Source organism: Talpa occidentalis, unplaced genomic scaffold (genome assembly GCF_014898055.3).
Source record: "Talpa occidentalis isolate TD23 unplaced genomic scaffold, MPIMG_talOcc4v2.1 talOcc4.10, whole genome shotgun sequence".
In the NCBI taxonomy this organism is placed as follows: Eukaryota; Metazoa; Chordata; class Mammalia; order Eulipotyphla; family Talpidae; genus Talpa; species Talpa occidentalis.
Genome location: NW_023600993.1, coordinates 24,402,523 through 24,419,961, shown reverse-complemented (window position 1 = coordinate 24,419,961; position 17,439 = coordinate 24,402,523). Strand labels below are relative to the sequence as shown.

The window sequence follows — 17,439 nt, the reverse complement described above, 5'->3', positions numbered from 1 at the left end:
ATAATTTCCTAACATACATGGCATATACAGGAACATATAATGATACATTAGACGTTACGGTATAATCCAATGACTGCATAACAAGGTTCTGAGACAAACTGCCTGTTTTTGAAATCTCATTCACTTTAGCAGCTGGGTGACCTGGGCAAGCTACTTTACCTCTCTGTGCTTCGATCTACTCATCTCTAAAATGGGTAGGGTCTCCCTGGCAGTGCAAGAGGTTAAGTCTCAACACTATGAAACTATTAGCAGCCACTGCAGCATGAGTTCAACACCCGGCTAGGGAGGTGACCCACATGGCGCAGCAGACCTCTCCTGTCTCACCCGCTGCTTCCCCTAGCAGTGTATTTCAGTAGATCTGCCTGTTCTGCTCCCCACTCTGTCTCTGGTGAATCCTCTCACCCCACCCCCTGGTACCTCTGGCCTACACTCCCAGTTCTTATATGCATGAATACATAAATCTCTGAAAATAAATAAAATGGGTAATGGTTATCTTCCTTACAGGGTTGCTGTGATGGTTCAGTAATACACACAAGGTGCCTAGAAGTGTCTCATACAGAATGAATACAATAAATGTCAGCTGTTACAATTATAGAGGCAATAGAAACAAGTAGTTAAGTTGAAGAAATTTTCATGGAGAAATAATTAAGCAGTTCCAAGTGCATGTAAAGTTGTTTGTATCATAGAGCTATAGCAGTATGTTTAGATTTGATGATATGTAAAGATGTAATTAATGAAGTGTAATGTTATATTCTGGAATACAGTTTTGGGGATGACAAGGCTATCTCTTCATTCCCCCCACCTACCAAGCATTCCCCACTTCCCGTGGAACCCAGGCATCCATTTATCACTCAATTAACCACCTGCCATGAGTTAAATTCTTAAGGACATACTAAAAATGAAGCATTTCTAAGTCCAGCAAAGTATCCACAATACAACAGTAGAGTAAAATGCTTTTATCTTAGTTAGTAAAATCTCTAGAACAATATGAGTCAAGGTAACCGTGGGTCAGACTAGAAGGGGTGGATAAAAACAAGGAAGAGTGGACAACAGGAGTACTTCAGAGAGCTGTGAAAATTTAATTCTGAATAGTCTGCCCTTCTTGCTGTAATTCTAAGAGTGCTTCTTAATGTATCATATGAAAGTAAGTCATTTCAATATTTAAAACACTTAGATTTTTGTAATACTCATTTTCGGAAACTCTTGCCTGCCTCATTGATTCTTCATCTAAATTTAAAGAATTTAAAGAAACATACACAAAGACACTGCTTTTCTTTGCAGGTGTTCTTGTCCTGCTACCAAAGGCCACACACCTGGCAGTTGTTTTGCCAATTAAAGAGAGACATAAACCATCACTTCTCTACGACCATGCCTCTCACTATGAAGAGTCAGCCAGAGTTCCACATTTCATGGTTCCAGAAGACCAAATACCACCTGGCAGCACCCTGCATTCTCAGCTCATGAGCAGTTCCAGCAACCCTTGCATATAAAGAGCAAACCTACACTAAATTACTAATGATAAAAAATCAGTTTCTCACAACTCAGCATTTTCTTATTATCCAACCCTACCCCACTCTAAAGTTACCTATACCAAAGGTGTGTCCCAAAGCAGAAAGCTCAACTCCTCCATTCTTTTACACCCTTTGGAGGCCTCTGGAGATATCACACCTCTGGTTGGCAATTTTCAGAATCATGTCTACTAAAGACAACATCTCAGCTGAACCTTCAAGTCATATTTAAAGGGGGCCAAGTGATATATGCCCATTTCACTCTCAAGTTCACTGCACAAAGGCGATAACTGAAGACGTTTACAATGACTAATGATTCATGAACCCCCTTAGCACGGGTGCTACACTCAAAACACCCAGCTGAACGCCTGCGTTTTTTAAATAGGAGAGAGGAAAGCACCAAAATTACAAATTTAAATTTCCACATGCTAAAAAAAAATCAGAAAGAACTGAAAAGAAATATTGATGATGCTATCATATTATTTTTGTACAACGGCCCAGGAACAAGACAGTAAGCTCACGGAGTGGAATACAGGGTTGGTGTGGAGCTATCTATATATCTGCTCCTCAGACACAGCCTTTTTTCCTTAAACCACACCCTCTCCGGGTGGCTTTCCTGGCTTTCGGGGCCAAAGAGCGTCACGCCGTCCGGGGGGCCACCGGGTGTGCCTCAGTGGCGGGGCCGGGGAGGGGGGGCTCGGGAGGTGTCCCAGCTGTGACCCAGAGGTTCAGCTGCAGAAAACGCGGCGTGGCCATCACCCCCGGGCAGGCGGGGGTCCAGGTACCCCCGGGCTCCCCCTCCCCCGGGCCCGCCCAGCCCCGTCTCGCAGCCCCGCAGGCCGCGGGCCCGGCCTCTCCGCGACCCCGGCGCCTCCCCGACCCCGGGGGGCGGCCCCGCGGGGCCTCAGCTCCGGCGGCGAAGGGCGGGCGGCGCCCGCCCCAGACTCACCATGGCCGGAGAGCCGCGAGCGCGCCCACAGCCCGGAGTCACAAGGCGCCGGCAACGCCCGTTGTCCTGGTGACGCCAGCTGGGCGCCCCGCCCCGTCCCTAAGGTGGGCTTGGACGCGGTCATTGGCGCCCGGCGCGCACGTGACGCAAGAGGGCGGGGCCCTCCGGCCGCCTCCCCCCGCCCCTACCTCTGCTCCTGGCCTTGCCTACTTTGCAGCTGGTCCAGCGCCCAGCTCGTCACCTTGGTAGCCCTCACCTGACAGCCCGGCTAGAATGGATGTTCTTTGAGAGACAGACTGTCCAGGTGAATATGTGGTTACTGAAGACATTTTAAGCCAACAGCAAGATTTAAAAGGAATAAAAAGGCACCAAATCCCAGAACCTGAGGTAACCCCTGCTTATTGTCTATCAGTTGCCAAGTGCAGGTAGAAAGCATCAGGCGTTTCTGCCCTCCCGCCATCAGGATTGATGATGGATCCTGGCGGTCCTGAATGCATGCCTGATGGCGGGCAGCTGGAGTAGGGTGTGGGCATAGGTAGATAGGATTCACCTGGACTAAGACTGGGGTTATAAGAGCGGTGTCAATGGGATGCCAGCAGAACCACGAGAGCAGCAGACAATAAGGCCACCAGACAACACCAGAGAGCCAAGGTAGAGTGAAGACTTGCTGGGGGCTGGGAGGCCTGCCAGTCTCCTGGCCTCCCAGCACCCCTGCCTACGTTGTACCTCATAAATCCTGAAAAGCCACTGAGGGTTCCAGGATCCCTCCTTTACCCCGACTGCTCAGGTCATAGAAAACCTGCACTGTGCCCATACCTGCCCTTACACCAACTTCTCAGGAAAAATAGAATATAGTCTTAGAAACGGATGCAAACCATGCACACCTTTTATGATTTTTTTATTAAAAATCACATATGCATGCCAATTCATGGAAGAGCATTGTGTGTGTACACTCTAATTTATGAAATCCATCAGCAACTTTGTTGGATGTTTTTAACATGGTTGAAGGAAACTCTGGATAGCCTTAAATTCAGCCCATTAACTAACTATGAAGAGGAGACATTCAACAACAGGTCTGACATCTCTCCTTGAATGTTTAATAAGCATCTCAAATTTAATAGGATCCAAGTAAGACTTTTGGTCCAAGTTTCTTGCTCCCCAATCTTCCTTATCCCTGTAAATGTTCCCACTGGCTTTTTGGTTGTCGCAGGGTAAGTGAATTGCTCAGGCTTTGATGCCATTGGTTCCCTGGCTAGCACCTGTGGGGTTGGTTTTGTTAACACAGGAGGCACTTGGGAGCGAGGGCACAGGGCACACAAGCCTGATTGTGGACATCTGGAATATGGTGTGGGCATGTGTGAGTGGGCACGCCTGAGCCTGGAGGCTGAGGTTCTAAGAGGAGCATCACTCAGACAAGGAGGAAGGCTATGGCATAACAGCTACAAGCAGGCGAGTGGCTAGAGAGGCAGGACCATCTGACGATGCCGAGAGAGCCCAAAGAAAAAGAGTAAAGACTCTCCGGCCCGCCAGCCTGCAGGCTTGCCCCAAAACAATTGGTGTAGAAAGAGCATTAAAGCCTGAAAAAGCCACTGAGGGGTCCTGAACTCTCCTTTATCTGTCTGCCCAAAATGATAGAGAACCTGTCCTGTGCATGCTGGCACTGCAGTTGTCCAGGACAAAAACCTAGGAATCATCCTTGATTGCTCACCCTTCCTCACACATTAATAGTCTTTAAAAAATAAACATTTTTAGTGAGGTAACACTAGTTTACAGTCTGTATAGGTTTCAAATGGGCAGTTTTCACCTCAATGACTGTATGTGTCACACCATGTTCACCACCAAATGTCCACTCACCATCCACCACTAACCAATAAGTTTTCTCTAACCTGTTGCCCTCCCTCTTCCCTTGTGGTAACCATCTTTTTGTTTGGTTTGGTTTGTTGTTGTTGAATTGTATGAGTTGTCTATATATTTTAAATAAAACCCTTTGTCTGATACATGGTTGCAAATACTTTCTACAATGCAGTAGACTGCCTTTTATTTTAACAATGGCTGGACAGCAGCTTTTTAAATTGATATAGTCCCATGTGTCTTTTGTTTCTCTTGCTGTTGAGGGTGAATCAACATAGACATTACACACACACACACACACACACACACACAAATACCCACACTCACTCAGATGGGAACAATTCAGACATGACAGTGAACCTAACATTCAAATCTTTGGGATGTAGAAGGAAACCAGCTCCAGAAAAAACATGTGCAGGCTTGGGGAGAACATGCAAACTCTATCTACAGTGGATTTCCCAAACTGTTTGCAGAAGTGACAATAACTGGTGGAATTACCAGAGGAGGGAACTCCAAGAATTGGTCTCTTCACTAAAATAAGAATTAAGCAAAAACTGACTTAATCGATGTTTTCTTAACTTGAATCTAAGCAACATCTAAGTCAATCAGGGAGTGCTTAATAAATAAAGAGGCAGCTGAATTTTGGTAAGAAAGCATTGTTATGTTTGCCTATCTGCCTACATAGCATTTCCTAGTCCCCAGCTTAGCAGCAGCCTTGTGAAGAATGGCCCATGCTCCATGAGCTTTATTCTCAAAAATTGTGGCCATACATTTGACCTGTCTGTTGATTGCGTAAGAGACCAGCACAGAGACTAACCTTAACTTCTCCCCCTCAGGTTGGAGTGACTTTCCAGGTAGCTTCTGATGGAAATGTTCAAAGATACATGCTACCCTATCATTGCTGCCTGGGGCAGGAATGAAGAATGGCTGATCATTGTATTCCACATAAACAAGAAGCAAAGGCTAAGGCAGAGTTGTAGTCAGGTTAGCTTAGCATTGAAGGAATGTCCTAGCTCAGAGCCAATATGCAAGACCAAAGGAGGTCCCCTCCCACCCCCTTTTGTCTCTAGGCATTTAAGGTAATATGCTCTGGTCACTAGCTGACTCCTGAGATTACAGAACAGAGACTTCAGTAAACATACATGACAAGGAATGCAATCTTTGGGCACACACATGGCGCGGCAGACCTCTCCTGTCGCGCCCACTGCTCCCCTTAGCAGTACTTTTGGTCTGCCTGCCTGTTCTGTTCCCCACTCTGTTTCTGGTGAATCCTCTCACCTCCACACCTCTGGTCTGTACCCCAGTTCTTGTATGCATAAAATAACTAAATCTTTTGAAAAAAAAAAAGTTGAGGGTAAGGAGGGAGAAACACAGGGATTTTAAAGCAGTGACATTATTCTGATAAGTTATGGTAGATAAATGATGTTCATTTGTCAAACCCGCAGAACTGTACAAAACAAAGAGTGAACCCTAACATAAACTATGAACTTTAGTTAATAATAATATATCAGTATTGGTTCATCAATTGTAATAAATATACAACACTGATGTAAGCTGTTAATGATAGAGCAAATTGTGTGGGGCAGAGTTGGGGGAAGGAATAATGTAGGTGCAGGTAGGGAAGGAGAATGAAAGTATATGTGAACATTTTGCACTCTACCCAATTTTTCAATAAACCGAAAAAGACTTTAAAAATAAAATCTAGGGCCTCCCCGGTGGCACAGCGGTTGAGCGCTGGGTTGTGAAGCTGCCCGCAGCCTCTGCAGCGCAGGTTCGATCCCCGGCTGCTCCTGGCCACCGGAGGAGGGTCCCACATGGCGCGCAGACCTCTCCTGCCGCCCGCTGCTCCCCTCAGCACTGTACTTCGGTCCTTCTGCCTGCTCTGCTCCCCGCTCTGGCTCTGGGGAATTCTCTCACCCTTCCGCGCTTCTTGCTGTACCCAGTGCTTGTGTAAATAATAAATAAATAAATCTTTAAAAAAAATAAAAATAAAAATAAAAATAAAATCTATTGATTTATAAATAAATAAAGGTAAAAAATAATCACATAGGGAGAAATGTAGTTGCACAGAACCAGAAGGCACTTTAGAAAGACTAGCAAAATAGTTAATTATTAAGTTTAAAAACACAAAAGACATTGAATGAAAAAAGATGACATAAAACTGTGAATAATTTTGCTTCAGCAAATTTGAAACCCAAGATGAAAATATTTTTTTTATAAAGCTGTAAATAAAAAAAAAAAGAAGGAAAATAAATAGACTACTAACCACATGAGAAATGGAAAGATCAGGGCAACTTCCCGAATGCATTCAATGATTTCACAAACAAGTTTTGCAAAAACAACAGGGAACAGAAATCACTGTCTTATCTAAAATATTCCAGAGTATAGAAAACATGGAAAAGCTAACTTATTTTGTGAGCTTAGGATAACTTGTCACAAAAATTAGATAGACATAGACAGCAGCAACAAATCTGTTATCACATAACTACAAAAATCTTAAATCTTAATATTAGCACATCACAGAATAAGAAATCACAGAAAGCAAAAGTTATTTAACACTAGAAAAATATCTTTTCAAGTAATTTTTTTTTTAGATTTATTTATTTATTTATTTATTTATTTATACAAGCACTGGGTACAGTCAGAAACGCAGGAGGGTGAGAGAATTCACCAGAGCCAGAGCAGGGAGCAGAACAGGCAGACTGACGAAACACACTGCTGAGGGGAGCAGCAGGCACAGCAGGAGAGGTCTGCGGGCCATGTGGGATCCTTGCTGGCCAGCCGGCCGGCAGGCCAGGGATCAAACCTGCGCTGCAGAGGCTGTGGGCAGCTTCACAGTCCAGTGCTCAACCACTGGGCCACCGGGGAGGCCCTCCAATAATTTATTAACCTACTAAAGGTTATGAACCAAGATGTGGAAAATAGTGAGGACTGATACAGTGTCTTTGTCTGTTTTTGATATCAGTCAGGTTGGTGTTGGCCTCATTTGGAAGTCTGCCCTATTCTATGTTCTGGAAGAGTTTAAGGAGCATTGGTACTAATGCTTTTAATGTTTGGCAGAATTCACCTGTGAAGACATCTGGGTCTGGGCTTTCTGTTGTTGGGAGATTTAATTGCTGATTCAATCTCATTACACATTATTGTTCTGTTCAGATTTTCTGTTAAGGTACAGGACTATCCCACTTCCCAGAATGTGAATGAGGTGCAAGCCTTTGTAGGGATTTTGAGATTTAGAGGACTTGTCACTCCTCCCTCTGCCACAGAGCTTCTATCCCTTGTAAATCCTCCAGATGCCCCACCCTATTACTAGGGCCTACAGAGAGGGGATGGGATAAATTCCACTGATGCCTGGTATACAGATGAATCTAGACCAGGCAGTCAGTCCACATGAACTACAGTTGCTATTCAACCCAATACTGACACCAAATGAATGGAAACAAACCAAATCACAGCAGCAAAGGAGCTGAAGGCAGGGTTATTAACCCTTGGCACAGTAGGCTGTGCTAAAGAGATGAACCTGATGCTCAGATAATGGGAAACTGAGGATTAAATAATCACGAACAAGTCTTTGTGGAGACAGGGTATGTAGAGATTTATTTGGGTCCCTCTGGAACCTGAAACAGTCCTCACTGTTTTCCACATCTTGGTTCATAAGGCAAGGAATCAGGGAGCTGGTGCCCTAACTTAGGCACTAGCCTTAGCAACTGACCCTTTAGTAAATAGAGCAGATAGGGTACCCAGAGGAGTCACTACAGTTCCTAGATAGGATGGCACATTGGCAGGGATGCCAAATGCCTGTAAAAGATAATGACTTGGTCAATGCAGTAGCTGCCTATCCTGTGTGTTCTAAACAACACACAAGGTAACTATCAGGGAGTTTGGGGTCACCCTCTGGTTATATTGGGCCCTTCCCTGGGAGGTTAGTTCTAGATATGCCTTGGTTTGTATGAACAATACATCTGGCTTAACCCAAGCTTACCCGTCATCATGTAAACCATTAGGGGATTAGAGAAACTGAGTATCTTGTGTGGATACCCTTGTCAAATACAGGGATCAGGGATCACATTTCTTAGGTCATGATATGTAGTACTAGGCAACAAAGTGCGACACTGAGCAGAGAGTCCATCTCCCCTACAACCTGGAAGCAGTGGAAAGGGAAACAAATGGAATATTAAAGCATCAGATTAAGATGCTAAAAGGTAAAATCATATGCCTTGTCAACTAAAGTACTGTCTATTGAATGCATCTAAATGATCAACCAGTAGAGCTTGTCACCCATACACCAGACTGCAGACCCCTGCTGAAGCACCCAATACCATAAAGACATGAAAGTCATAGGAAATAGCCATTGCCCTGGCTCTCATTATGGATTTCTGTGCTATGCTGTTGAGAAAATGAAGCCCCATCATGCCAATAAAAAAAGGTGTCACCTTTGGAATCTGCAGTAGGAGGTCCTGCTGGAATGGGTTAGTTACTTCATACACCAGGATTGGGGGCATGAGGATAGGTGGGGATGGACTAATCAGTTCCCACTGGAATCCCGTTATCCTGCTACTAACTAGACTGGTGAAAAACACTGTATCTGGAATGGATCATGCACACTGAAAGATGGAAGAAAGCCAAGTGTGGGTCTGGTATATCCCATCCCATCTCCTCATACCTGACACTGACAGTGCTGCCTCCCTCTGTCAATATGTGTGGTATATATAACCAGATCAAATCCATAAAGCTGCAGCTACATTAACATAAGGATCAGGTCACGGGTATAATTCTTAGAGAAGGGAAGAACTTTCCATATAAGTTCCTACTTCAATATCAGTCTCTTCAACCTTAGACTTATGCTGCACTGAAGCTATATGGTCACAGGGTGAAAATACCTTACTTGTATGTCTGACACAGAGATCAAACCAATTCTAGTTTGTCAGGATGACCATCACCACTTTAGGGAAGGAACTGAAAGGTCTTAAAATAGTGCATTAGGGGCCTCCCCGGTGGCGCAGCGGTTGAGCGCTGGGTTGCGAAGCTGCCCGCGGCCTCTGCGGTGCCGGTTCGATCCCCGGCTGCTCCCCGGCCACCGGAGGAGGGTCCCACATGGCGCGCAGACCTCTCCTGCCGCCCGCTGCTCCCCTCAGCAGTGTACCTCGGTCCTTCTGCCTGCTCTGCTCCCCGCTCTGGCTCTGGTGAATTCTCTCACCCTCCCGCGCTTCTGACTGTACCCAGTGCTTGTATAAACAAAACAAACAAACCAGCAAACAAATAAATAAAGCATGCCTCTATAAAAAAAAAAAAAAATAGTGCATTAAGTTAGGATCAGTACTCTGAATTCATCTGATATTACCAACACTGATCCAGAAACTTGGATATGGTATTCTTTTTCTGTAAAGCTATATAGGTAGCCATCCCATCAGGTTGCTGGTCAGAAGGGACTCGAAAACACCACCATCAGAGCCATGGGTGGTTAAGCTCGGTATGGGATGGTTTTATGTGGCTTACTCCTGAGTATAGACAGTTGAGCATCCAGGAATCCTTATGTTGGGAATGAATCAATCTAAACAGAACCAACCCAACCATATCAAGAATATGGGGATGATATCACTGGAGCTATGTAGTTGTCATCAAAGCAACGGATTTGGCACTCACTATTCACGCACCAGGTATGTATTGGGTGGTCCCAAATGAGACTCAATAGTTATATGACACAACTCTTTGGCCACCATTTCCCCCTGGGTGGTTGGACCGCTGCACCTTGGGGAGAATCCATCCCACTGAAACAATTGCCAGACTCCCATTCCTTTGATTTTTCCTTTAATGTGCATATACTGGTATTTAATTCTGTAGTTTTCATGTGTTTAAAAACAAAAGGTGCTTATTTCACCTTCCTTCACAAAGTATGTTATCACTGGGCATTAAATTCCAGCTTGGCAGGAACTCCCTGGTGGTGCAGGGGTTAAAGACAGTGCCATCAAGCTATCACCAGCCACTGCAGCATGATGCCCTGCCAGCCAGGGAGCAACCCACATGGCACGGCAGGCCTCTCCTGCCTTGCCCGCTGCTCCCCTCAGCAGTGTATTTCAGTAGATCTGCCTGTTCAGCATCCCAATCTCTCTGGTGAATCCTCCCACTCCCTGCACCTCTGGCTTACACCCCAGCTCTTGCATGCATAAATAAATCAATCTTTTAAAAAAAATTCCAGCTTGGCAGTCATTTTTTCTCTGCAATTGATATATATTATTTTTTGCTTTTGCATTTTCATTGTTTCTATGGGAATATCACATTTAAGTTTTGCTGTTTCTCCTTTGAAGTTAGTCTCTCATTTGTTTCTTTAGTATGTTAAGTTTTTGTTTCTTTTTGTTTTTGATCTTTTGGTTTTAATAGTTTTATTATAGTTTGCCTAGGTATGACTTTCATTGTATTTATCCTGCTTAGCTTTGTATGTCTTCTGGATTTGTGGCTTGATGTCTTCTATGAATTGAGAAAAACTCTCAGACATAATCTCTTCAAGTATTTTACGCTGTCATTTTGGTCTTTCTTGGGGCACTTAAATTATCATCTGCTGAAAACTTCATATAGTATTCCTTATACCTCTTACTTTTTTATTTTATTCTTTCTTCCTCTTGTCTTTTGCTTCACTCTAGTTATTTTCTTCCAACATATCTCTTAATTCACCAAGTCTCTTCAGTAATGTTTAATCCACTATTAAAATTATCCATTGAAATTTTTGTTTCTTATAATTTTAAGTTATATACTTCTTTTAAAATGTTTATGGTTTCTACTTCTCTGCCATATTTCTCAGTCTTGTCTCAACTCCCTGAATATAATAACAGAGTTATTTTAAGGGCCTCCCTGGTGGCGCAGCGGTTGAGCGCTGGGTTGCGAAGCTGCTCCCAGCCTCTGCAGCGCCGGTTCGATCCCCGGCTGCTCCCCGGCCACCGGAGGAGAGTCCCACATGGCGCGCAGACCTCTCCTGCAGCCCTCTGCTCCCCTCAGCAGTATACTTCGGTCCCCCTGCCTGCTCTGCTCCCTGCTCTGGCTCTGGTGAATTCTCTCGCCCTCTTATACTTCTGACTGTACCCAGTGGTTGTATAAATAAATAAATAAATCTTTAAACAAATAAATAAATAAATAAAACTTTATCTGGTAGCTCCAATATCTGGTTTCTCTGGGGTTATCTTTTCATCATTTGTTGTTTCTATTGATTTTCTTTTTTTTTTTTTTTTTTTTTTCTGTCTCTTGTGTGCCTCTATGTTTTCACTGTAGGCCACATATGTATTTTCATCATTGTTTATAGACTAATTTGTTTCTCAAAAAGGATGTATGTTTGCTCTAAAGATTTTATTTCCTTCTGGTAGGCACATAGATACCCAAGTGATATGAATTAACCTTAAGCCAAATTCAGTGACTAAGATTAATCAGAGTTCAGGTGTAAATGCCACAAGAACCTGCCTTTTCTTGTATATCCCTATTTTTAATGTAGAGCATTGAGATCCTAACACAAAGAAAAGGAATACCACTTTTTGATTGGATCTTGTCATTTTCTTGTTCTATCAGGCTGGCAAGACTATGCAAAAAGTCCACAGTTCCACCACCAGCACCATCCCCCGCCCCCTGCCCTCAGCAGTCCTCTGTAAAATTAGCAAATAATTTCCCAAAAGGAAAGAGGTCTCAGTCACTAGGATCATCTCTCGGAACCCTAATCCTTCCATGGACACTAGTCAAATAACTGTTCACTCTGTTGTTAGCTGCTTTATGCCTTTAAGTAGATGTTATTAAATGTTGTACAGGTTTTAAATTGTCCTTATATTCAGAAAGACTTACATAATTTATTTCACCATTACCAGAAATGAAAATCCCCTTACTGTTTTTCTGTTCATATTCTACAGATATAGATAAATCATTCTAATTTTTAATAATTCCCACCAAGCTTATAATGATGAATATCCCTGATAGGATAAGGGTTTGTCTATGATACAGTTGGTAGTCAAAGGATACTTTGACTTTTACATAATACTTTTTTTCACAAGATGAGTGAATTTTGCCTTGTATAATTAAAAATTTGGAAAATGATAGCATTTTACTGATGAAAAGACCATTTTGGAGTAACAACAGAAGACCATTGGGTAAAAGAGTTTCATTTTGCCAAACAACTTTGGAATCTGGGGATTATTTCAAAATACTGTCTTTATAGTAGCTTTCCTCTGGCATTTCAAAAGATCCTGTTGCTCTTCCATTTCCCCCAGTAATCTGGTCAAGATCGCTACCTAATCAATCCATACATTGCCCTCCGTTTACTGGTAGCAGCATCTTTTTCTCTGAACACTGAGTCATTCTTTCCATCCTTTCCCCCATTTGCTTCTGTAGGCACACATTGTGCATTTTTGTGGGACTTGGAGAACTGAAGTTAGAGTTTGTTTATTTTTTCATGTGAATGAAGATAAAGTTCCTTTAAAACCAAGTCCAAATAGCTACAGAGCAATCCTTTTATTTGCTCATTTACTCTTACACAGACTATTTGGCAGGGCCCTCTTTAAAGTCAGTAGACAGGAAAATATGCTGTCTTAAAATATAAAATAATGAAAAACAGTAGGCTTCTAATTATTCTCCCAAGGCTATTCCTACCCTTTTCACCAAATTAAAGCAAGCTTGGCTACCTTTATATGGATGGCAGAAAAAGTAAACAGGGAATGAAACAGCAAATGGCATGCCCGCCATCCAAGGTAGAGACTATGTAAGTCTCTGCACTGCAAGGATACCCTTCTATAGGGTTGAGTCAGGCATTTATTTCATGCCTTAGTGAGTCCTCAGTGGCTATATGCCTAAACAGTATTTCCCATGGTTCTGACTGCCTGTGCTTGATCCCAACCCAGCTTCATCCCTAGACTTTGGCTGCCAGCCTCCTCCAACTTGAATGTTGGAGTTGAAACTACTTCTCAACTTCTTGTTTCCCCATCACCTTTTTGTTGGTTGAATGAATGAATGAGATATTAGCAATGTGTACATGGTTTCAACACCACCAAGTGGCAGAACCCATCTGTTTCTTTGTTTAGCACTCTGCTATCCACTGTACAGAGGAGAAACACAAAATCTATATCTCCTCCTTTCCGCATTACCTATCTGAGTCCACATCAATTCTTTATAAATGCCTGGAAAATGATCATGTGTATATTCCTATTTGCATATACAGTTGTTCATAGATTATTTTAACCTAAGTATAGTTGACTAACTCAGCAACGAGTGTTTTTAGCTCATGATACACAATATTAAAGAGGAAATATTTGCATATTGCTTGATATATATCTTTATTTTTTTAAGATTTATTTTTATTTATTTATACAAGCACTGGGTACAGTCAGAAGCGTGGGAGGGTGAGAGAATTCACCAGAGCCAGAGGGGAGAGCAGAACAGGCAGAATGTCAAAGAAATACACTGCTGAGGGGAGCAGCAGGTGGCAGGAGAGGTCTGCGCACCATGTGGGACACTCGCCCGGCACTGGGGATCGAACTGGCGCTGCAGAGGCTGTGGGCAGCTTCGCAACCCAGTGCTCAACCGCTTCGCCACCGGGGAGGCCTGATATATATCTTTTTTTTTTTTTTTAAAGATTTATTTATTTATTTATACAAGCACAGGGTATAGTCAGAAGCGCGGGAGGGTGAGAGAATTCACCAGAGCCAGAGCGGGGAGCAGAGCAGGCAGAAGGACTGAAGCACACTGCTGAGGGTAGCAGCGGGCGGCAGGAGAGGTCTGCGCGCCATGTGGGACCCTCCTCCTGTGGCCAGGGAACAGCTGGGTATCGAACCGGCGCTGCAGAGGCTGCGGGCAGCTTCGCAACCCAGCGCTCAACCGCTGCGCCACCGGGGAAGCCCCTGATATATATCTTAAGACAGTAAACTGAGATGCCAATACAAAAATACTTAAAGTATATAAGTTGGTGTGTTGAACAAAGATGATACATGAATGGTGATCAAAGTACAAGTTTATTTTTCCCTCTCACTATTCCATTGACCATTGTTTAGTGAGGATCATTCTTGTCTGCCAATGCCCATTGGGCCCAAGGGCTTGTTTGTTTTTTCCCACTTGGAGGTAATGGCACCACTACCACATACAGTATACAGTTTCACTTCAGAAATTTGGCTAGACACTTATTAATCGAAATGCCTAACTTTGCTTAGCATTGTATCTTCCCTCCACCTACTTGGGTTCCCATGTCCCATATGGGTGCATTCTATTTTGGGATCCCTTACAGCTCTTCCCCCTACCCCTGTGAAAAGCTTACATAAACCTATATCCTCTTCCTGCCGAAGTCTTTCTGCTTTTCCAGATGCCCTTGTGTGGCAGGTCCAAGACAACACCAGCCCAACTTTCTTTCTAGCAAAATCCACAGTTGCCCTTAGGCTGTGATAAATTTTCAAAGTGTGGGGATGGAAACTGCAGCTTAACTAAAGGCATTCCAAACAGAGAAAAATCACGCACAAGCAAAGAGGTCACTGGCTCAAACAGAATAATGGAAGTCTCCTTAGAAGTCATCTTTCCGGGCCTCCCCGGTGGCGCAGCGGTTGAGCGGCCCGCGGCCTCTGCGGCGCCGGTTCGATCCACGGCTGCTCCCCGGCCACCGGAGGAGGGTCCCACATGGCGCGCAGACATCTCCTGCCGCCCGCTGCTCCCCTCGGCAGTGTACTTCGGTCCTTCTGCCTGCTCTGCTCCCCGCTCTGGCTCTGGTGAATTCTCTCACCCTCCCGCGCTTCTGACTGTACCCAGTGCTTGTATAAACAAAACAAACAAATAAATAAATAAATAAAAGACTGAAAAAAAAAAAAAAAGAAGTCATCTTTCCATTACTGAGCTTTGCTGAACAAGAACTATAGGGTAAATCAATGCAATAGGTTGATGATAAACTAAGAGTAGAACCCAATTTTCTGATGGTCAGGCCTCTTTTAACTCACTACTTCTCAAAGCATATTAAAAATATCTATACATTTGCTAAACTTCAGTAAAAGACACAATCAATATACTGGCTAAGATGAGGGATACTGACACGTCATATAATTAGGTTGAGTTTTTCTTGCCTTCCTACCAAGTACCATGTACATGATGACCGTTCTTCTGGAAATGAAAATTTGGGTGCATAGTCTAACAAGTACATTGATGCCAACAGACACAATTGGACTGTCTATTAATATATGAACTATCTGAGTGAGGACTGGGATTACCAGTCCCCAAAATAGCAATCATCATGTTTAACGACTGAGAGTTCCACAGGGCACTCAGTGGAACTCAGTTGGCCCTGCTTTCTCATAGCAAAAGAAACATTTCAGTGATTACTCCATGAACTTTACTCCATGAACTTTAAAGAAATAAGGATCTTAATGTTACATATGATAGAAGATTGAAGTATATATGTCCTTCCAGCACTGTAAATTAGCATCGTTCAATTCCCCTACCCTTTACTGGATACCTACTCTGTGCCATATATTGAATTAGGAGCTGCAGATACGAAAGAAGACAAATCCTTCTCCTCAAGTGGTTAGCAAATGATGCAATGTGCTAAGCTACCATGCAAATAGAAATTATTATGGGGGCCTCCCTGGTGGCGCAGGCGGTTGAGCGCCGCACTGTGAAGCTGTCTGCAGCCTCTGCAGTGCAGGTTCGATCCCGGCCAGCTGTGGTGAAACCCACATGGCACAGCAGACCTCTCCTGTCTCGGCCGCTGCTCCCCTCAGCAGTGTATTTCGTCAGTCTTTCTGTTCTGTTCCCCACTCTGTCTCTGGTGAATCCTCTCACCCTCCTGTACATCTGGCCTGTACCCCAGTTCTTGTATAAATAAATAAATCCTTAAAAAAAAAAAAAAAGAGGGGCCTCCCTGATGGCACAAGGGGTTAAGCACCGCACTGTGAAGCAATCCACAGCCTCTGCAGCACGAGTTTGATCCCCGGACAGCCAGGGAGCAACCCACATGGTGCAACAGATCTCTCTTGGCTCACCCACTGCTCCCCTCAGCAGTGTACTTCAGTCAATCTGCCTGTTCTGTTCCCCACTCTGTCTCTGGTGAATCCTCTCACTCCCTGCATCTCTGGCTTGTACCCCTGCTCTTGTACGTATAAATAAATAAATAAAAATCTAAAAAAAAAAAGAAATTATTATGGATAGTTACTTTATCTGTACAAAGTTTTTCAATTTACAAAGTAATTTCAATTTCAATACCCCTGTATGAAAGATAATATTATCATCTTCATTTTATAGGTAAAGAAACGGAGCCCCAGATATGTAAAGTGATGTGTTTATGATTCCATGAATATTCAGTTGCAAAAGCTACACTTAAACTCAGTTCTTCTGACCCCTTCCCAAAGTTGCTCCTCTCAGTGGCATTTTCATCTCAAAAAAGATTAAAATCTCCAGTGAAAGCAGCGAGATTCACACCAGAGACTGTAGGAGACAGTTGGGAGACTGCAGCCCTGGGTCTTCCCAGGGTCCCTTAAAAGTCAGCATAGAAGCAGCTGGTATATAATACCTACCTGGAAAGAAGTCTTATTCTGCAGAACAGCATTGCAGCCCACTCCTTGGCTACCCTGAACTGCCTTCCTGCCAAGTCCAAAGCCTGTCTTCCTTTGGGGCCAGAGCTTTTGAATTGCTTTCTGAGGGCTCATTCCTACTTTTCATTAGATTAGGTGCAAACACTCTGAGTAAACAAAATAAAAATTCCCTGCCATTGGCAGCCCACTGCTAACTGCTACACCGTGGATGGTTTTCTTTTAGTTAATAATTCAGTTGCAATTTTTTAAAAAGGAGAGAAGGTAAGTTGAGGGCATTGAGGGGCTTGGCAGAGACTTGGCTCCAGCTGCAAATCAACTTCAGACCCCAAACGAACTTGAAAGAACTACCAGCATCCACAATGGCTCTTCAGTGCAGCCCGTGTTTACCCAGCACCTAGCCCACAACCTCCACAGCCCCGAAGGCAGCCTGCATGTAAATGCTACATTGTGCAGTGATTTTTTGGTTATGGGACTTCAGACTGGTGGCAGATGATTTTTTATATTCATCAGGCTGGAAATTCTATACTGGCTTGTATGTATTGCTTCTGAGGATCACTTATTCATCCTTCCAATCATCAAAGCTTAATCAAATGCCTTCTATGCACTA

General features: G+C 43.7%; 1 protein-coding gene across 9 annotated transcripts in view; it reads right to left on the bottom strand.

The window, feature by feature from the left end:
- FBXL2 (F-box and leucine rich repeat protein 2) overlaps positions 1 to 2,531 on the bottom strand; it is a 71,681-nt gene extending 69,150 nt beyond the window's left edge. For 6 of the 9 annotated variants that reach the window (XR_005128104.1, XR_005128106.1, XR_005128107.2 and 3 more), the window contains exon 1: positions 1,314 to 1,366. Coding sequence is in view for 5 of the 9 variants with exons in the window: in XM_037525899.2 (XP_037381796.1) it covers positions 1,314 to 1,346 (33 nt within the window). In the remaining 4 variants the exon portion in view is untranslated. Of the gene's footprint in view, positions 1 to 1,256; positions 1,262 to 1,313; positions 1,367 to 2,457 lie in introns of those variants that run through there. The other 3 variants (XM_037525933.2, XM_037525927.2, XM_054693011.1) reach the window with 3 other exon arrangements.
- Positions 2,532 to 17,439: the final 14,908 nt, after the last annotated feature.